The sequence below is a fragment of the Miniopterus schreibersii genome, assembly GCF_964146895.1.
Source record: "Miniopterus schreibersii genome assembly, chromosome: 12".
In the NCBI taxonomy this organism is placed as follows: Eukaryota; Metazoa; Chordata; class Mammalia; order Chiroptera; family Miniopteridae; genus Miniopterus; species Miniopterus schreibersii.
In genome coordinates, this window is record NC_138112.1 from 63,568,572 (window position 1) to 63,591,373 (window position 22,802).

At 36.3% G+C, this 22,802-nt stretch overlaps 1 protein-coding gene and 1 pseudogene across 2 annotated transcripts in view; one reads left to right on the forward strand and one right to left on the reverse strand.

The window, feature by feature from the left end:
- The window catches only part of CKAP5 (cytoskeleton associated protein 5), a 71,240-nt gene that overhangs the window by 39,567 nt on the left and 8,871 nt on the right, over positions 1–22,802 (reverse strand). Inside the window, exons 2-9 of the mRNA XM_081153123.1 lie at positions 12,075–12,168; positions 11,387–11,580; positions 9,612–9,818; positions 7,133–7,304; positions 6,429–6,561; positions 6,098–6,198; positions 4,228–4,341; positions 716–820 (exon numbers count right to left, since the gene is read on the reverse strand). Coding sequence (XP_081009249.1) covers positions 716–820; positions 4,228–4,341; positions 6,098–6,198; positions 6,429–6,561; positions 7,133–7,304; positions 9,612–9,818; positions 11,387–11,580; positions 12,075–12,131 — 1,083 coding nt within the window. The 5' untranslated portion in view covers positions 12,132–12,168. The remainder of the gene's footprint in view (positions 1–715; positions 821–4,227; positions 4,342–6,097; positions 6,199–6,428; positions 6,562–7,132; positions 7,305–9,611; positions 9,819–11,386; positions 11,581–12,074; positions 12,169–22,802) is intronic.
- LOC308564659 (large ribosomal subunit protein eL21 pseudogene) lies at positions 17,601–18,159 on the forward strand (annotated as a pseudogene). Its single transcript has one exon. The product of its transcript is annotated as a large ribosomal subunit protein eL21 pseudogene (transcript).

Consider the following 22,802-nt stretch of genomic DNA (forward strand, 5'->3'; position numbering starts at 1 on the left):
TTATTATTGTTATTTATTTATTTATTTATTTATTTATTTATTTATTTATAATCCTCACTTGAGGATATTTTTTCCATTGCTTTTCAGAAAGAGTGGAAGGGGGAGAAAGAGGGAGAAAGAGAGATATCAATGTGACAAAGACACATCGATTGGTTGCCTCCCACATGCGCCCCGACCTGGGCCAGGATTGGATCCTACAACCGAGGTATGTGCCCTTGGCCGGAATCAAACCCAGAACCCTTCAGTCCACAGGCCAACGCTCTAACCACTGAGCCAAACTGGATAGGGCAGTAAATTATTTTTTAAATAGGAAAACACTGTAAAATATATTTTATATATTAATTTCACTTCTCATTTTATATTTCCTTTCCTATTCTGATTTTTGGTCTGTCCTGGTTATCCTATGTTTTACTTCATCCTGTTATACTATAAATGATGTTCTAAGAACAAAGCAAGACATTAATAAATAATAAGCAGATCAGCTCAACTAAGTACTTTAGGCCAAGTGCCTGATTTTCTACATAAAGCTAATGAATTTAATTATAACTGACATCTTAGTTGAAATGCTGTGAGAAGTTATACTCAATATTAGTCAAAATTTACTTTACCCCAAATATAAAGATCTATGCCGAAGAGCTGTTTAAAAGCACAGAGCAAACTAGCCTGACATTCTTGATAATATTGCTATTTGTACTTAAAAAGGAGTGTTACTTACGTGTCCTGCATATTGTCCAAATTTCTTCCTTAGCCCAACAGCTAGGCCGGTAAGACATTTTGCTGCCAAAGCCACCAACATGACATTAGTGTCCTTTCCAACTACCTATAAAAAGGGAAAAAAGGAAAACAAGACAGTAAGAGCCCTGTAGAAGGGAAATTAAAACTTCCTCTTAAAAGAACTCTAGCCAGACCAGCATGGCCCAGTGGTAGAGAATCGACCTATGTATGATCCAGGAGAATTGTGGTACAATGCCAGGTCAGGGCACATGCCTGGGTTGCGGGCTCGATCCCCAGCAGGGGGCATGGAGGAGGCAGCCAATCAATGATTCTCTCATTATTGATGTTTCTATCTCTCTCTCTCTCCCCCTCTCCCATCCTCTCTCTGAAATCAATAATATTAAAAAAAACCAAAAACAACAAAACTCTAAAAGCTATTATGTTACTAGACAGCCAATTATGTTTCCACAAAAGCCGAGATTCTTCTTTAACAATATCAAATTTGGGAGCTTCCCTTCAGTATGTTTAGTCTCCTACCTTGAAGTTTTACCAATATATATATAAAACTACAACTTCCAACTGTTAACTCTCCATTAGTGGTAGTCTAGGCTGTCAAGAGCTGCACACCATGGAGAAGGTGACTTTGGTAATGGCAGAGGAGCTGGAGGTCTGCTGACTTTGCTTTGGGGCAAGGAGAGCTAAGACACCACAGGGCAGCAGCTCTAACATTTATACCCCAGGAGAACAAGTGGAAACTGCCATAGGTACTATAAAGAAGTCCATACGTACTCTAAATGACAAACACCATTGCAACCATTTCTCTGAGGAAGCTTCTGGCTTCACAGCTGCCATTTTAGTTACCTAATGATCATCAACTTTGCATTTAGAGCCTATTAGCAGAGTTTCCTCCAGCACTGTTTATACTACTATCCTCCTGTACTACACCCCATAGAGCCTAGCACTTATCAAAATTCACAGGTAGTAGCTGTGTCTGTGTCACTTCAGCAAGACAGTGACTATGCTTTGGTTCCTTCCTGCTAAGATTTTACTGTGTTATACTGCTCAAGTCAACTGGTGTTAAAAAGCTGCTTTACTTTTAAGTGCTCCAAACCCGTTTTTTCATTCTTTTCTCAGGTAGAAGTAATGCTTCCATTTTACTTTGGATTTATATAGTCCCTAAGATCTGGTATTCCCTAAGTAGAATACTTCATTCCAAATTCCCCAAATTAACCAATCTGTAATGCACAGCATGCAAGGAAGTTCTAACTGGCACCTAAACGTACTTCCTAAGTGCTAAGGAATAAGGATTAAGAAATGAACATTTATTAAAAATGAATTATGTGACAAATTTATAGGTGCTTTAGAATCCTTCTTTCATTTAATACTCACCCAAACCCTATAAAGTAGGTACTATTATTATCTCAATTTTGTAGATTTCAAAAATTAAATAGAGATCAACTTGCTCAAGATTATAGAGCTAGCAAATGGTAATGCTGTGGTTTAAATCTAGGTCTATTTTTTTAAAATCCTCACCTGAGGATATTTTCTCCATTGCTTTCCAAAGAGTGGAAGGGAAGGGGGAAGAGGAACAGAGAGAGAGAGAGAAACATTGATGTGAGAGAGACACATCGACTGGTTGCCTCCCACACACGGCCCTGGGGTCAAGGATCGAATCTGCAACCAAGGTACACGCCCTTGACCAGTATCAAACCTGGGACCCTTCAGCCCAAGGGCCAACGCTTTAACCACTGAGCCAAACTGGCCAGGGCAAACCTAATTCTGTTTTGACATCAAAGCTCCTGCTCTCTTATTTGCAGCCAAGTATAGAGCTACGAAAAATCTGAATTGCCTGATATGCACATTCCCAGCTGAGGCTGAACAAAACAACCCTCTGCTTTCTTCTTTCATCTTTCATACAGTTTTAACAAAAACCTTTTTCATGGTCTATTTAGTGTCATGTTTTGGTGGGGGTTTTTGTGTGCATTTTGGTGCCTTTCACTGTTTAAAATGACTTCCAAGAGTAGTGCTGAAGTTCTGTCCAGCATTCCTAAGTGCAAAAAGGCTGTGATGTGCCTTACATAGAAATTTTGTGTTAGGTAAGCTTTGTTCAGGCACAAGTTATAGGGTTGTTGGCTCTGAGTTCAATGTTAATGAATCAATAATATATATTAAATAAGATGTCTTAAAAAGAATAAAACACAGTTATGTATTGTTTTATGTGTCAGTTGATGAAAATGTTATGATCAAAGGGTTGCAGGACCCTAACCCTGTATTTCCCCTAGAAATAATGGTTCGGTATTCCCTAATTCAATGTCTGCAGTAATTTTATAGAACATTAGTACTAGAAATAATGAGAATTGCTGTACTTAAATGTGTATATAATTAAAGATTAACCTCCCCCCACACACACCATTTTAATCCTCTGTAATTTTAGGCTGAGGAAACAAGCAAAGTTTTCAACCTTGTTGCATTCAAGACAAAGTCTTAAGTTTGTTCTTAAGCTCTATAACTATATCCACAGTGTTTGAGCTATACTTTCAGATTTTTAAAAAATATTTTTCATTGATTTTTAGAGAGAGAGGAAAGGAGAGAGAGAGCGGGAAATATCTATCGGGTGCCTTCCGTACGCCTCCTACTGGATCGAGCCGAAACCTGGGCACACGCCCTGACCAGGAATCAAACCAGCAACCCTTTAGTGCACAGAACAATGCCCGACCAAGCCACACCACCAGCAGCAGTTAACTTGGTTAGACCTAGCAATACCAAAGGAATATTTTCTTAAAAAAAAAAAAAAAATATATATATATATATATATATATATATATATATAATATTTATAAAGATTTAAATATATCTTTATTCATTTCAGAGAGAGGAAGGGAGAGGGAGAGAGATAGAAACATCAATCATGAGAGAGTCGTCATTGATCAGCTGCCTCCTGCACGCCCCCGACTGGGGACTGAACCCGCAACCTCAGCATGTGCCCTGACTGGGAATCAAACTACAATCTCCTGGATCCTAGGTCGATGCTCAACCGCTGAGCCATGCCCGGCTGGGCTAAAAATATTTCTTTATTTAGTACTTGCCTGCTTTATAATTGACCACATCCTTTGCTTTACATGCTGATACTATATAGTGTGGCATCATTTGCTATCTAACAAAAAAAAATTCTTCATATTTAATATTTATCCCATTAAATGGAGCCAATTTAAATAGTTCATCCTACAGAATTATAAAACTGGAATATTTGGGTCTCGATCAGCAAGACCCTTTTTCTTGAGGTTTTTACATGCTATCAAATAACATACTAAAAGTAATAATAAACAAAGATTGAAAACCAAATAACCCAGAACAATCATTTTAAACAATATTTTAAAAATGGATGCCTATAATTTTAAAACCATCAATAGTGTTCCTTAAATAGCAATGTTTTTGTGATAAAAAGGATGACCGATACAGAGAAATTCAACAGCCTGTTGCTGGGACACCAAGGTTGAAACTCCTCACATTTACCTTCTTTAATGCTTTTACTAAATCTGCATAATCGCCTGCTTCCAATTTGGGGTTTTTCACTAGTACTTCTACAGCCTCCAGGGCTTCTTTTCTCTCTTGCCATTTTTTTGCCTCCTGCAAGATACAATATGAGTCATTTGTAGAACAGAAAATAAGAGAGCAAAATAAAAGTCTGTTTCTTTCATGCTACTAATTCAAAGATAAATATTTTTTTTTTCAGAAACTTTTCTAAAGCTGATTAAAAAACAAAATTGCAAATCTGTGTAGCCAATCAGAATGTTTTGTTCATATACATAAAATTGTGTTTGTACATAAAAAGTATTTTTATAACATTTCATAATCCTGAGCTCTAAAGTAACTAAATAGAATAAGATGTCAGTCTTTTCTTTCTCATTTTCTAGGCAAATGTTAGTAAGCAGGTATTAAACAGAAAACATTGATAGAAAGCATTTCTAGCATATCTAACAGTGGCATAACTACAGGAGAAAGGAATTTCCATACCCATAACATTAAAAAGAGCAGAAAAGAACAATCACATAACCAACAACCAAAATTGTTCTAACCTTGAAGATTAGTTTTCCAGATTGGGAGTAAAATGCTAACCCTTTTGTTTTATGGCCATAAAGTAGAATATGCTCCACCAGAGATCAATCATTCAGTAATTTGAACAGGCAAAATTTCAAAGAATTGGGGATACAAAGAAGATGATAAACTAGTTACCCTAGAGGACATTACAGTTCAATTCAATTTATCAAATATTTAGTTGTTAATCAGAAGTTTATAGGATACTCGAGCTGATAGCAGAGCTAGAAAGATCTTCAATAAATAACTACAAAGCTTTGGTAACACAGCAAGAGTTCTTAACCTAGTTTAGGCTGGCAGGTAGGATCTCCCCCACAAAGTGATGCTTAAGGTGAGACCCAGAAGATAAAGAGGCACTATGAACTGAATGGGGGGAGAAGAATGACTAGGCAGAAAGAACAGCAATGTTAAGTCCCAGAGTTTAGAGGGGGGGAAAAAGTGTGGCACATTTGATACTGGGAGAAGTTCCATATGACTGGAGTGTGGAGAGTGAGAGAAATAAGAGATGTGGCTGGAAAATAAGCAGGGGCCTCAAAGGTACCAGAGACGACCTCAAGGGCCACAGTATGATCTCAGACATCATCTTAAAACTCATGGAAACCACTGAACGGCTTTAATGAGGCAATGATATGAGATTTGCATTTTGGAAAATAATACCTCTAATTACATTGTGAAATATAATGGGAAAGAGGAGGCAAGAATGAGCAAAGACAGGGAGTCTTGTAAGAAGACTACTGTAGTACTGTAGCATATAAGGCAAGACATGATGGTGGTTGGGATAAGACTTTCTCAATTGGGGATAATTTTGTCTTTTGGAATACATTTAGCAAAGTCTGGAGACATTTTAGATGATCAGGACTTGGGAGATTTGTATTACTGATATATAGTGGGTAAAAGCCAGAGATGCTGCTACAATGCACAGGAAAGTCCCCCAAAACAAAGAATCATCTGGGGAAAAATATCAACAGTGCAAAGGTCAGGAAACCCTAGAGTAACTACTTGGCAGTGGGATGAATTTGAGAGATATTTAAAGGTAAAACTAGAGACAATGAAGAAAAAAGAGACATCAAAAAAAATGTTCTAGTTTTTGGCAAGATGTAAAAAAAAGTTCAATAGTAAAATATACACAAAATAGTATGGGAACAAAGAAGAAGCAACTAATTCACTCTACTAGGGAAGATATGGGGTAGAAGGGGTACACCAGGAAATGGCTCAGCAGAACATACTCTAATTATACTCTAGTAATTACTTAAAATGAAATAAATGAAAGAAGTTTACCATTACTTACAATTTTGTCATAAAAGTCTTTGGGAAGTTTGGAAAGAATTTCTACTGCTTCCAAAAGCTCATAAGCATCTATCTGTGGCACCTCATCACCATCGTCACCACCTTCCAGGAGAAAAACAAAACAAACCTTAAAAATGGATGGAATGGCTTTATTTCTGTTATCAGTCCTTTCACACACCTCTGATGAAATCTTGATACTGAATTATTAATGCTATATACAATTTATATTTTATTAAATGGCAGTCCTACAAAATGTGCCCAGTGAACATAGGTTCTTGTGGTAGGGTCCATTCTTGCGAATTTTTAGAGACCAGTGTTTAAAATGGGCTTACCTCCTTCAGCATCTCCACCAGCAGACTGTTGCTGTTCCAATTTTGCTTGTAGTTCTTGCTGGGAACGCAGAAACCGAGTAGGTTTAGGAGCACCTGTTGGCAGTTTGACCCATTCTTCTTCCAGTTCTTTCAACTGCAAATATCATGAAATATTTTAAAAACATCATCTACATCTCCACCATTAGAGGATATACTTAACATTTATATTTACTAATATAAGAACTTAATTTCTTATTTATATGACTCTAAAGGGGTAAACAAGAAAAATTTAAGTTGTATACACTTTGCAGCATAAGACAAACTGACTTATATTTACTACACTGAAGATGTATGGCTAAGCATACAGAAAAAAGAAAATCGACTTTTTCAGACACTCTCATTAGTTCATGAATTCAGATATATTTGTATCTGATAAAAGTCTCTAAAACCAATTACAATAAAAAAGATAAATGCATTTCGTCCAACAGCATTATAAAGGGATATTTTAAACTGCTATAGATTCAACACTAACATACAGGAATCACCGAATGCAACAGTATTTAACCTGAGAGGGCAAAGTAACAGCAGAGACAGTTGGCTACGCTCAGAAAAATCAACTAATTTCAAAAAATAATTATTTGCAAGGACAGAATATCAACAATGACATGAAGGAATTATCTTCATATATTAACCTTGTGCAAAGACAACCAAAAACTGTGCCTCACCTGAACAGAGTTTATATTTTGCAATGGTGGTCTCAGAACATCCCGAATCCATCTGTAAATCTCCACAGCAATTAGTTTGGCTTCATCTCGAACACCCTTGTCTCGAGACTCAAAGAGTTTTGGCAACACTTTGATAATTGGCTTAAGCAAGATAATTTTGGAACCAAATTCACTACAAGTAAAAAAATTGGAAAAACAATTGTCAACATGCTTGCTTGGGTTAAAGTTCACTCAAACATAGTTCCAACCCTATATATTAATAGAATTATATAAGTTGAGTTTTAAGGCAGAAAAAAAGGGAACTCATAACTACATCTATGTTTAGATGTCATTCTTCCATGAATATTATTTAATGTCTAGGGTCCAAAATAATATTACCATTTTATTTTACTTTACTTACAAATATTTTTATTGACTTTTAGAGAGAGGAGAGGGAGAAAAACATGGGTGTGAAAGCAGAACATGGATCTACTGCCTCCTGCACACCCCCTACTGGGGAAGGAGCTCGCAATCCAGCCATGTGCTCTGACAGGGAATCCAACCAGGAACCAGGAACCTTTTGGTGCATGGGACGATGCCCAACCAACTGAGCACACAGGCCGGGGGGGCAGTATTACCATTTTAAAACTCACTTCCTAGATAGCCAGATTAGGAGTAATTCAAGTCTATGAAGGACCAGCGCTGTGTGATATCTTAAATATGCATGCATATACATATAAAAGCTTAAAAATATGAACAAGCCAGTTCATAAATTTCCAGATGAGTGAAATCTGCTTTTAATAAACTTTTTAATAGTTTTTACAACGAAGGTTGTTCACTCAACTTGAAAGATCACTAATCCTGGCGATATGTTTCATTCCTGACTTCAAAGCTATCACACTGTAACTCCAGGCAACTTAAATCTCTTTGCTTCAGTTTTCCACAGGAAAAATAGTTGCATTCTGACTTCTTTTAAAAAAGTAACATAATATTTATTTATTTGTTTATTTTTCCCCCCAGCAAAATAAAATTCCAGCTTATTGTTGGACAACATTGTTTAACACACACATCAAAAAGGCCAAACAGTAACTTCACAGACCAAAAAAAAAAAGGAAAAAAGAAACCTTTTACCTTTGGCCTTTTTAACCATCTTTTTAACCTTTGGTCTCCTGAAACTATCACTAACATATATAAAGGAAGCTCTGAAACGTAGGATTGAACTGTTGGCCTCAAGGTCTGAAAGAACTGTCTAGTTCCACTTACAGATTTGGAGATGCTTTAGGACAAATAAAGAACCACCTAAGGATGGGACTAAATAATATGTATAAGGAAAATGCCTAACTTGTTCTTTTTCTACCCTTATTCTCCTACTCAGCTTAAAATGAAGTAACTAGAGTTCATAGCATTCTAGATTAGAAATTAATTAAAAGGTAGAAGGTTATAGTATAATATATATTTTATTAGAGACCCAATACCAAGGACAGAACAGATCTACTGATATAAGCAGTCTTGATAACCCAGTCAATTCACTAAATTCCTAAGAATGAGCATACTATTTACTATTCATAAAAATATATGCCTACTATACTATGATAGGCTAGACACAAGGAAACATTTATTACACAAGAATCTAAGTGAAAGTCAAATTTTACAAAAGAACATTATGAACCAACTGAAAGACAAAAGACTTGTAAACTGAGGATAGTTTAACAAAATTTAAATTTTTGATACTTTCACGTAAGATAACCACCAAAGGAAGCATTTTCTCTAAGAATATGTCATATACAAAATCACAAGAGAGTTGAAATGATCTTCACTCTCAAAGGTCACACATTTAGGGTTTTACTAGAGACGTTTTCTGAAGTATTTCATGTGGATGGTTTTGGGGACAGGATATCAGATAAGGACTGCCAAATCAGAACAAACTAATGGTTTGTCTAATTCAGATTTCCATAGCAAATTACAACCATTTGTTCCTGAAAGAGATACCATTCATGAAAAACTACACTGCCAAATTCTAGGGTTGAAAATAACTTATTACACAAGAGTAAGTTATTTTCTATTTGCTATACTTCTGTTTAAAGGCATATAGCATTTGCTTCTACTTTATAAAAAGGCACCTAAACAAAGGTTTGTTTTAGCCAACAAACTGTGTCTTTAGCCAACATGTAAATTTATGTGAAACAGTGAGCTGCTTCAATACCCCGAGGAGTGCTTTTCCACAAAAAGGCCAATTCATAATCTGAGAACAGGTCAGAAATATCCTGTTCATCTTCATTAGAAAGAAATTTAGATAAAATAACTATGCAACACACTTGAAGGCTAAAATTACTGAATACAAAGTGCCACACTCGAGGAATGAGTTCAGCTTTTCCAGGTCACTTTACTGATTGGTGTGGCATACCTAGTCAAGTCTAGCAGTTTTCATTTCTGTTTAAACCAGGAACCCAAACTCAACTGAGATACTCTAGTTAATAGAATGAAAAAGAAAAAGTCTTACCTTAAGGCTTTCCTCAGTGTCTCTATACAGGCTACTATAATCTTGGGGTTCTTATTGTCCAGGCCTTTTAGGAGCTCTTCTTGCACAGCCTCTCCTTTCTCAATCTCTATGTACATCAGACAAATCTCAATACCTAGCTCCTTGGCTTTGGCTTTGGGTTGGTTGAATACTTTAGTTACAACACCTGATACAACTTCTCCTGTGGTTCTGTAATATAGATTATAAACAACCACACACACAAAAACATACTTTAGTAGAAAGAGCTGGAAAAAGGTCATGGAAGGCAGTGGGTGTGTGATTGGGGATGGGGGGTGTACACACGTACTTTTAAAAATGCTGAAATAATTCTCTAATTTTTAAATTTGTTTGAAAATATTAAAAAACTTATGCAAAAGTTTAAACATGTCATACCAGACAATAACACAGAACCATAGACTGTTTATAAATGTAGAAAATTCAAACAAGAAAGTAAATATTCCTTGAAATCCCACCACATAGAGAAAACTTCCAACTTTCTGCTATCCATCCTTCCAAACCTTTCTATATGCATATATATATGTATGTGTGTGTATATACACACACACACACAGACACAGATATATTATACAAAAATAGGATTACGAAGTTCTTGATTTTGTGAAAATTTAAAAAAAAACAATTTTAAACACTGCTTAACAGAATTTCTTCACAGAAGGAATGGATATATACCTTTAGTACCAAAAGGCTGCTTCCAACTCCTTGGCAAGACTACAACTACAGTAACTTTATTGCTTTGAATCTCGTCTAAATTAAATAAAACCTGTACCACTGGAAATTGGAGGAACTGAGTGGGTTGGAAGTACATGCACCACTTGTCAAAAAATTTTCTGGTATCAGAAGAAAAATGAAATTAAAAAAGCAATGGCCCAGCCGGGCGTGACTCAGCGGTTGAGTGTCGACCTAGGATCTAGGCAATCGGGGTTCGATTCCTCGTCAGGGCACATGCCTGGGTTGTGGGCTCAATCCCCAGTCAGAGGAGTGTATGAGGCAGCCGATCAATGACTCTCTCATCATTGATGTTTCTCTCTCTCTCTTTCCCTCTCCTTTCCTCTCTCTGAAATCAATAAAGATATATTAAAAAAAAAGGCAATGACATCACTAATGGCACGGGAAACTGGGTGATGTTAACAAAGCTCTCAAATTATGATTGTCTTTATTAGTATAATCTTCGAAGTAAGTCAAGGATATATGTCTTGTGCAATAAAGTCAAGGGCAAACAGGCTGAATCACCGAGGTCATTTAGTTAGCATTACCTCTCCTAAGAGATAATGCCTAATGACCACAGGAAGAAAGGTGTGATTCTAAGATCACCTAGCTGGGATCTGAGAAAAAGACTTTTGTAATGCCCAAAATATTTTCAGTGAAATTCTGATCATTCCTTTGATGACAACTTCTCAGTTTCTTCTAAAAGTTACTGAAGATTTTCCTTCTTAGTCTAGAGTAATTTCCATACAAAAGGCACAAAAGGAAAAACATCACTTGTTCATCAAACCTTAAGGTAGAAACTCAAGATCTGATTTCTAATTGGTTCCTCTTTAGAGATTTCATGTACTATTTAAACTTCTGAGGACAGATAGACTGAAGGGGAAAAAAACAAGTATCAAGGAACCATGAAAGTAAGAAAATTAATATATGCTAAAAGTGCTAATAACTAAGGAGAGGGATCCATAAATATACATAGATTAACCCAGGTAACACCAGGCAGGGGATTTAAAAGTTGAAAAGAAACTACTTACTTTCCTGCTACATGGGCATTTTCAACATAAACAAGTGCAGCTTCTAATCCTTTCAACTGAACCACTGCATTGGAATCAGTCACAAATTTTTTGATCAATCCTAAAAATTTGGACCATTCTGGGCTCTTTTCATCTCTTATTTTCTGGAAGATCTTCAAGGCCTCTTCATACCCATTCAACCTTGCTTTCCACAGCTAAAAGAAAAGTAGTATTTTGAAAAACAAAATGGAATAATACTATTATTATTTATTGTTAATTAGGGGGGAGGGAAAAATAACTACCCTATACCAGGTAATCTGAACAAAAGACCCCATGAGTGGAAACAAAAAAGGAGTTTAAGAAATTCAGATAGCTTTAAAAAAATTAGCTAATAAACTTTTTCTTATAAATGTTTAATATTTATGATATTCTGCAAAGGTCATCTAAAATTCTTAACAGGCCACTATAAATGTATCTCAATTGGATATAAAGTATTCAAGTGTTAGTTATTACTACTTCTTTAGAATATGGCATTAAAGATGTGATAGTTCAAACATGAACCACCCTGCTGAAACTACCCAGTCTCCAAAGTATGTTCTTTTTCAGTTGTACTGTATGATCATTGGGCAGGTTTATACTATACTACACAGCGTAACTGCTGACAAAACAAACCAATGAAACCAAAATTTGAGTTCCTGAAAAGTCTCACCTTGTGTTCACATTTCTGATCAACTGGCAGTTTCAACCACTCACTGTCATCTCCCATTGTGCTTCCAGTTTCTCCTTAGAATTTAGAGTAATTCCTGGTCAAATAAAAATTGATGCCTATTAATTCTAGCATCAAGCAGTTTCTTGAGACAAAACGATTTTTGTGAGATTTTTATTTTATCATGATGCACCAATATGATTAAAAATCCCATTCTTTGTTTATATACCCGTTTAATTCCATTAACAGAACATTTTAAAAGTAAACACACAAAAAAGTCAATAAAAAACTCTAAGTCTCATCCTGATACACCAAGGTTGTAGGTTCAGTCCCCAATCAGGGCACACACAAGTAGTAACCAATGAATGCATAAATGAGTGGACCAACAAACTGATGTTTCTCTCTCTCTCTCTCTCTCTCTCTCTCTCTCTCTCCCTTCCTCCCTCCTTTCCCGCTCACTCTAAAATCAATTTTTAAAAAAGGGGAAGAGAAGAGTTTCAAAGAATGTCATACTTTCAAATGTTAACCTAAAATTATTTATAGAAAGTAATCAATATGGAAAAATCTCAATGCTACCCAGTTCTCTATCTAATTCTGGTAAATATGACTTTAGTCAATGTTTATATAAACTAGTAAAAAATTAAATCCCTGAATGAATTGTTCCTCTATAAACTTTATATTTAAACCATTTTTTAATTAATGAGGTTTATAGTCAACATTCCTTTAATAACTTTATGCTATTCATTTAGGTAACACTTTCTTTCGGATTATAAAAGTAATGTATGCTGACTGCAGAAAATCTGAAAAGTACAGAAAATAGATAAGGAAGGAAAGTTTTGTGTTTTTTTTTAAATATATCTTTATTGATTTCAGAGAGAGGAAGGGAGAGGGGGAGAGAGAGAGAGAAACATCAATGATGAGAGAGTCATTGATCGGCTGCAGCCCACAACCCGGGCATGTGCCCTGACCGGGAATCGAACCCTGATCGCCTGGATCCTAGGTTGATGCTTAACCACTGAGCCACGCCCGGCCGGGCAAAGAAGGAAAGTATTAAAAGACAATTTTGCCACTTTGATGAACATTAAAGTGTGTCCACTTGAGTCCTTCTAGATTTTTTTTCAATGCATATACAGTGTATAAAATACATGGGGGGAAAAGAGGGATAATCCTTTTGCAATTTTTTTCTTTTAAAAAAAATATTCTTTAGGTTTTTTTCACTTTTTAAAGTAGATTGTTAAAATACGTGGGCTCAGCCAGGCATGGCTCAGCGGTTGAGCATCGACCTCGGATCCAGAACATCGGGGTTCGATTCCCGATCAGGGCACATGCTCGGGTTGCGGGCTGTAGCCAATCAATGACTCATCATTGATGTTTCTATCTCTCTCTCCCTCTCTCTCTCTGAAATCAATAAAGATGTGGTTTTATTTTTTTAAAAATATATCTTTTTTGATTTCAGAGAGAGGGAGGGAGAGGGAGAGAGAGAGAAACATCAATGATGAGAGAGAGTCATTGCTTGGCTGCCTCCTGCATGCCCCCTACTGTGGATCAAGCCTGCAACCCAGGCATGTGCCCTGACTGAGAATGGAACTGCCAACCTCCTGGTACATGGGACAATGCTCAACCAAATAAGCCACACTGGCCAGGCGCAATCTTTTTCTTATACAGTCACAAATATTCTCCCATATTTGAGAACATGATGTTTAAAGGCTGCATAACACTCCATTTTTATCATCAATCCTATTGTTGAAATTTAAATTGTTTCCAATTTTCCAATATTGTAAGTAACATAGAAGAGATTCTGCTCATCTCTCCTCTTGATCCCCAGTCTTGGTCTGACATAAAAAATATATCTTCAATAAACATTTGTTTAATGAATATATACCTTGATAACGTCTACCGTGAATCAGGCATTGTGTAAAGTACTTGTTAAGTATGTTGATTCACTTTACGAACAACAACTAAATGAAAGGAAGATATTTTCCCCACTTTACACACTAGGCTCACAAAGATTAAGTAACCTGCCAAAAACAATAAAACTGGTAGGCAGTGAGATCACACTAAGATTCAAAGTCTATGCCTCTTCTTTTACAACTTGTTCCCTTCCATGAAAATGTAGGAAATATTCCAGGGAAAGTTAGATACTCAAAGACTAAATTGTAAAAGCTTATTAGAGTAAGTGGAACTTTCATTAAGAACTCTCTCTAAAATCCCCAGGACCCTATGAAACAACAGCAGCACATTTTAGAGTAGGAGTCAAACCTTAATATAGAATAGAAACTCTAATACAGCAGTGGCAGAAGACAAAATAGTACAACAGTTTGGAAAACAGTACGGCATTATTTAAGTTGAAGATGCACATACCCATACCCTACTATCCAACAACTCCATTCCCTGGTACTTACTCTAGATACTGAAGCCAACTGCACCAGAAGACTTATACAAATACAAGGATATTCGTAAGACTGTTGTTCATGAAAGTCAAAAGTTGGAAACACTTCACAAGTTCATAAAAAAAAAATATGAATAAATAGTGGTAGATTCACTCAGTGTAATATTATACAGCAACAAAAATGAATGAACTATATAGTGCTTCTCAAACTTTATAGTGAAGGACAAGTTTTTTGTTTGTTTGTTTTTGTTAATCCTCACCTGAGGGTATTTTTTCCACTGATTTTTAGATAAAGTAGAAGGGACTGAGTAAGGAGGGGGAGGAGAAAGAGTGAGAGAGAGAACACTGACGTGAGAGAGACAAATCGATTGGTTGCCTCTCACATGCACACCCAACTGGGGCGAGAACAAACCTGCAACCCAGGTATGTGCCCTTGATCAAGAACCAAACCCACGACCCTCTGGTGCTCGGGCTGACACTCTAACCATGAGCCACACCAGTTAGGCTGTCCAATTCTAGTTTTATACCCAAAGGAACTGAAAATAGGTACTCCAACAAGTAGATATACATTCATGTTCATAGTAGCACTATTCACAATAGCCAAAAAATGGCCCAAATGTTCATCAGTGGATGGAATAAACAAATTGTGGTATGTACTTACAATGGACTATTACTCGGCCATAAAAGGGAGTAAAGTGAAGTACTGATAAAACTGGGTGAACTTCACAAACATGATGCTAAGTGAAAAAAGCCAAATACAAAAGGTCCCATATTATGTGATTCCATTATATGAAAATATCTAGAATTATAATACATCCATAGAGACAGAATGCAGATTTGTGGTTGCCAGAGGTTGGGGAGAGGGGGAATTGGATAGAAACTGCTTAATGGGTAAGGAAGTTTTACTGCAGAATGATGGAAGTGTCTTGGAACTAGATAGAGGTGGTGGTTGCATAATATTGTAAATGTACAAAATGCCATTTGAATTGTTCATTTTAAAATGGTTAAGTTTTATGTGATGTGAATTTCACTTCAATAAATCATTTTTTAAAGTCCCAAGGTGATTCTAATGTGCAGTCTAGGTTGAAAACTTCTAACATTACTTTCTTGGTACAAGTTTTAGCTGCAAAAGCAATCTTTCCCATCTGTTTTTCAAAGAGAAACACTCAATGAAATCTTTTAAAACATTTTCCAACCAAGAGAATGTGAACAACAATATTCGACTGCTGGTATTCTATGAGCTCACTACAATACTTTTCTTTTTTTCCTGTTGGTTACTTTTAGAAATATGAAGAAACAGACTTTCCAACCTAAGTGCCTCATAGAAAATTTAAATGTCATTGTGTTATACTTTCTGAAATGGCTTCTACTACATTATAGTCTGAGTTTTTAAGATGGTATTTATGATCTTTCTATTAAAAGGAAAGGCCTGCTTCACACCCAAACCTCCCCAGCCATTGAAATAATGGGTACAGTATTGTGTATGCATGTGGCAAGGACTCTTGCTCTGTCTTTGTGTTTGTCTTCTTCCAGGATTGATATACTAAGAAAAAAGGCACTTCTCCACTAATTTCCCCCCATAATTATTTTAATTATAAAATTAATTTTAGAATTTAATTTTTTACATATACAAGAAAACATATGCAATGTCAATTATGAAGCACTGCAATAAAACTGACGTACCACCCAATCTGAAAATTAGAACACTACCAATATTATCACTGTACCTGTGCATTTCTTTCTTATTCCACCCTTCTCCCCACAGAAGCACTTTCAAGTTTGTTTAGTTCTATGCCACAGTCACAGGCCATATCCATAAACAACAAAATTAATTGCATTTCTTTGTGAGCTTTAGAAAATGTTAGTTTGTAATCCTCCATAGCTTGCTTTTTTCATTCAAAATTTCATTTGTAAAATTCATCCATGTAGTGTACTACAATTCAGAACTACTCAGAGTGTAGTCCAAAGACTTGTGCTGGTTCACAAACTTATTCAGAGAAAAGTACAGAAATGGAGATAAGAATTTAGAAACAGCCATAGAACCTATTCTAGCTTCTTTTATTATGGTGGTCTAAGGAACTAAAGTTCAGCGAAGGTAAAGTATAAAATGCAACAAGGAAAAAGTAAGGGGGTGTGTAGAGTCAGGCTGGAAAGCAGTTAAGATCATACCCTAGAAGGTCTTATAAGCAATGTTAGGAATTTGGACTTTATTCCAAAAGTAAAAGGAGACTTTGAAGGATTATAAGTAGAAAAAATTACATACACTATCAAACTTGCATTTTTTGAAGACCACGTAATGTAAATGTAAAAGTAATGTAAAGGATAGCTTGGAAGGCAGTAACAATGGAGGGAAATCAGTTAGAAGGCTGTAGTCTAAATGAAAGATGATGGTAGCTTGTACCTAAGGGTAATAGCAATGCAGAGGAAGAAAAGTGGATGAATTTTAGAGATATAAGGAATGTCAAAGAATGTCCTTACTGAGTAAATGTAGAAGGGGTGGAAGAGAGAGATGAAGATGAGTTTTAGACAAGTTGAGTTTGAGATGCATGCTAGCCAAGTATAGATGTGTGCAGCAGTCACTTAAGTAGGGGAAACTGATCTACAAGAAATTTCTTGATTTCTAGTTTGGTAAAATTCCTGGTTTCTAGACGATCTACCATGAAAACTATTCATACTTTATATATGATAAGATTTATTTTGGTGATTACACAACTCAATGAAAATATAAAGAGCAAATGAAAGAATATATAAAAGATAAGTTTATTTGCATCCTAAAGGACTCAGGTAATTTAGAGAAATTTAAAATACAGTTAGTTGCTTCCTTTTGGCCGGAACCGCCATCTGCTAGGTAGGCCCTGGGCGTGGCTCTCGGCAACTGTGGTTCCACAGACTTGAGTCCTAACCCGGGGGGTGCTGAGGATGCGTATTGGGGCTATAGCTAGACTATCTAGACTACCTGGGTTCCTGTGCTCTGGGTGGTGGAGCTCTGTCTATCTAGACAGGGAGCGGGGTGTGGCTGGCGGTGCCAGGCTTGGGGTGGGGGTCGAGGACCAGACTACAATGCCACAGCCTAGGAGGGGCCAGGCTCAGGAAAAACGAGGCCAAATCACCTGCATGAGGCTTCTTGGTAATGAGCCAAAATGATCAACACAAAGAGAAAGAGGAGAGGCACCCGCTATATGTTCTCTAGATCTTTTAGAGTTGTTCCTTTGGCCACATACATGCACATCTACAAGAAAGGTGATATTGTAGACATCAAGGAATGGGCACTGTTCAAAAAGCAATGCCCCACAAATGTTACCATGGCAAAACTGGAAGAGTCTACAATGTCACCCAGCATGCAGTGGGCATTGTTGTGAACAAACAAGTTAAGGGCAAGATTCTTGCCAAGAGAATTAATGTACGCATTGAGCATATTAAGCACTCTAAGAGCCAAGATAGCTTCCTGAAACGTGTGAAGGAAAATGATCAAAAAAGAAGGAAGCCAAAGAGAAAGGTACCTGGGTTCAACTGAAGCGTCAGCCTGCTCCGTCCAGGGAAGCACACTTTGTGAGAACCAATGGAAAGGAGCCTGAGCTGCTGGAACCCATTCCCTATGAATTCATGGCATGATAAGTGTTAAAAAAAAAACACACAAACCTCTATACTGATAAAAATGTTTCTCTTAATTGGGTAGAAGTGTGGTATCCCTTCCCCCCCAAAAATAATTAAAGAAAACTTTGTGTCCAAAAAATAAATAAAAAATACAGTTAGTTGGTAAAAGGGGGAATCATCCCTAATCAGGAGCTGCCTAATAATCAAGCCTAACTACCCAACTGTACTTTAAAACACTGTTAACCTGCCCTTGGTTAAGAATGACTACAGTTTTAACTCTAACTTGGGATTACCCATGCAGTCCACCCTCCACCCCTAACCCTTATTCCATTGAGAGCTGACTCTACCAGTTGAAAAGGAAAATCTTTCTTTGAGATTAACAACAAAAACAAAAAACAAAGGTGGGAGATTATGATCTCTAAAATTCCTATTAGTTCTAAATGTCTGACTATATAATTCTAGAACATTTGGGGTGGGGTGGGGTCATTAAAGTAAACACTGTTTAGCCCTGGCTGGTGTGTCCTGTGCACCGAAAGGTTGCTAGTTTGATCCCAGGTAGGGGGTGTGCAGGAGGCAACTGAGTAGCCAGCCGATCATGTTTCCCTCTCACATGGATGTTTCTCTCTCCCCCTCTTCCTTCCCCTCTCTCTAAAAATCAATAAAAAAAATTAATAATAAAAAAGCAACCACTATTTAAAGCTAAACTTTGCCTCTACTGAAAATTTTAACCATTATCACAAAGGTAAGGAAAAGCCTTGGGAATATTCAGAACATATTTAGAAAGTAATAAACAGGAACCTCAGAATCAGTATAAAATGGAATACATGTAGAATAAAATGTAACAATTCCATGAAAAGTCACACAAGTTCAGAGCTTGAATGGTTTCTTTAAAGAAACTCAGCACTGTTTTCAAGATACACAGCAAATTAAAACCAAACTAACATTCGTAATAACTAAAAAATAAAAACAAGTCAAATGTCTACCCACTGATGAATAGATAAATGAAATGTGGCAAATCCATACAATGGGATATTATTCAGTAATAAAAACAAATTAAGTGCCATAAAGAACTTCTGAAACTCAACAACAAAAACAAATCCCAATTAAAATATGGGCAAAGGACTTGAATAGACATTTCTCCAAAGAAGGTATACAAATAGCCAAAAAGCACATGAAAAGATGCTCAACATTACTAATCATTAAGGAAACACAAATAAAAATTACAATTAGATATCACCTCACACCCAGAAGGATGCTACTGTGAGGAAACACAACAAAACAGAAAAAAACAAGTGCTGATAAGGATATGGAGAAATTGGAACCCTTGTACACTGTTGGTGGGAATGTAAAATGGTGCAGCTGCTATGAAAAATAGTACGGCAGTTCCTAAAAAAATTAAAAATAGAATTATCATATTATCCAGCTGTTCCACTTCTAGGAACTGTATATGCCCCAAAGACTTGAAAACAGGGCGTCGATAAGATATCTGTACATCCATGTTCACAGCAGCATTATTCACTAATGTGGCTAAAATGTGGAAGCAACCCAAGTATTCACTGATAGATGAATCAGTGGTATACACATACAATGGAATATTACTCAGTCTTAAAAGGAAAGAAATTCTGACATATGTTATAACCTGGATGAACCTTGAGGGCATTATGCTAAGTGAAATAAGCCAGTCACAAAGAGACAAATATTTTACTATTCCACTTACATGAGGTACTTAGAGTAATCAAAATCATAGAGACAGAAAGGAGACTAGGATGATCATTGCCAGCAGATGGATGGAGTATGGGAATGGTGGGTTATTGTTTAATGCAAATAAAGTTTTACAGTATGAAAAGACTGTGGAGATGGATAGTAATGATGGTTGTACAACATTATGAATGTATTTAATATCACTGAACTTCACATTTAAAAATGGTAAGGATGGTAAATTTTATGTTTATTTTGCCACAATAAAAAAAAAAGGAAGTACGAATACATGTTACAACATGGATGAACCTTGAAAACATTATGTTAAATGAAAGAAGCCAGTCACAAAGGACCGTATATCGTATGATTCCATTCATATGAAATGTCCAGAAAAGGCAATTCTATAGAAACAGAAGGAGATCAGTGGTTGCCTAGGACTGGGGTGTTTGGGGATATTAGAATGGTGATGGCTATGAGATGTGGGGTTTCTTTTTGAGGTAATAAGAATATTCTAAAATTGACTGTGATAATGCACAAATCTATAAATATGCTAAAAGCCATTGAATTGTACACTTTAAAAGAGTAAATGGCATGTGAATTATATCTCATTAAAATTGTTTTTCATTTTGTTTTTTTAAAAAAGCCCCAAACTAACAAAGTTTACAAACAAAAGTCTTTAGGAAATAAAAATTATTTGTTAAAACTACCAATCATTTTACATGTGCATAGGTTGGCTGTAAAGGTTAGAATCCTTTCTAATAGTAGGACCTAATAATAAAGAATTACTCCATTCCAATTTTACCTAAAGCATTCATTCACTGAATTTCTATGACATGCTCAAGTTCACAGGAGTATAAATAAGATGTGTAAACAAATAATCATAATACAAAATATAGTATATATGGAAAGCAACATTAACAATGGACAAATAAGGGTTATGGGAGTTCAAAGATTAACTACCAGCGAGTTAGTGAAAATCTCATAGAAAGGATGGCATCTGAATTCAGTGATGAATGACAGGTGGGCTTTTTTTAAAAAAACAAAATACAAACAGGAGTGGAAGAGGAGATGTTCTAGACTGAGAAAACAAGAAAGGCAAAATTTTGGATGTAGGAAAGTACTAAGCATGTTTAAGGAACACTGAATGGCTCCATTTATTGGAGTGTAAGACCAGAAAAGTAGTCTAGAGTCAGATCATGTAGAATCCTGAATATTAAACTAAACAGCAGAGGACGCTGATGAACTGAAGCAGGGCAATGATGTAATCCTATCTACTTGAGAAAAGTCTATGTAGAATAAATTGGAAGAGAAAGAAAGTAAAGAGTCTTGATAGGAAATTATTGCAGTATTCCAGGATAAAGATAAATAGAAGCCAGAAAAGGATTTTGGCAGTAGGAATGGAAAGGGTGGGCTGGGGAGACTGAAACGAGTTACATTAAAGAGGTAGAATCAGTAAGCCTTAGCAACTAAGGATGTGGGAGAAGGAAGAAGGGTCTACTAGGAGGCTCCAGTTCTAGGTGATGGGGAAACAGTGGTACCAATGGCAGAAAAATATGTCAGAAAGAAGTTCTGGGTTGTTTCTTTGGGAGAAGTGAAGGAGAGGTGAGGAATATAAGTTTGGTTTCAGACTTGAGAAATATGAACTTCAAGTGGTTAGAAAGGTGGTAACAGGATGAACAGAAAGGTCTGGATTTTATAAACACAGATACAGAAAACCAAGTTCTAATTACACAGCAAGGTTTGATGCTTTAAGAATGAATAAAATTGCCAACAAAGATAATTATTAATAAAGTTATTTAGAACTACTGTATATTTGATGCTTGCTATGGTTCACTCAATCTAGTCCATACTACAAATATCCAGAAATTTCAAATTATTCAGCGCTCTTGGGTTTTACCCAAGCCTAAAACAGAGGCAAAGGTAAGGAGGCCAGCTATAAAATAAATCTGTTCTACAGAAATGTTATAATCTTACACCATTGGTGTATCTAAAATGTCTTCCAAAGAGCTCAAATACCATACTGTCCATGCTACTGCTGAAAAAGGTTTAGATGTAATTGTTTATTTTTAGACCAGAGGTTAAGAAATGTTTCTAAGGTCATAACATAAAGGCAGAACTTAGAATAAATTTCATACTGACTTTTCAGTTTTTCTTCAGTTAAACAAATCGCCTATTAAATATGCACTATATACTATCATAACATATAGACTCAAGCAATCTATGAATTTTCTCATTCATCAATCAGCTAAAAGTAAGGCACGGAGAGATTAAGTCATGAGTAATGTTAGAGCTGGGTCTAGAACGTATGTCTCCTATCTCAGTCCATTACTCTTCCCCACCACCCAAGGGTCCAAGTGTGGTGTCCTTTCCTCTACCTTGACAGTCTAGAAGAATGACTATACAGCTAATTAACAGATTGTTTTAGCTTTCTACTTGGGAAGAAGCTATAGCAGTGAACTATTTTATGGCTAATTTCCAAGCCCTTGACCTACAAAAGCTCTTCATGATCACAATACAAGAGATTTGGGTCTGATTACCATTCCTAGACTCTTACTTCTAGCTAAGGAAATGCTACTGTAGAAGCACAGAGTGAGTCTGAGGGAAGTTTTAAGGAAAATTTTTGCCCACTCAAAAAGCAACCCTTTTGAATGACCAATGAGGTGTGATGATAGTCTCACTGCAAAATGGAAATAATTATAAGATAAGCATAAAACAGAATACACAAACATGCCCAGAAATCTTTACTCAAACCATATCTAGGAATAAGTAACAACTGGATTAAAGAAGCATAACAATTATGTGACTGGCATACAAAATTTAAAGATTTTTATTATTTGCCCAAGCCAGACAAAATCTCTAAGTAGCCAGTAACAAAATATCAGGGGGCCAGAAATCTGAACGGCTTCTTTAGCAGGTTTTCTGAACAAACTTGGGTGTGCTTGCTGTTCTGAGTCCTAGGATGGTGGTCTCCCACAAATTCCTTCAGAGAGGGGGAAGGGTAAAGAGTTATCTCTTTCACATCGTGCTACACATCAGCAGGAAAGTTAACT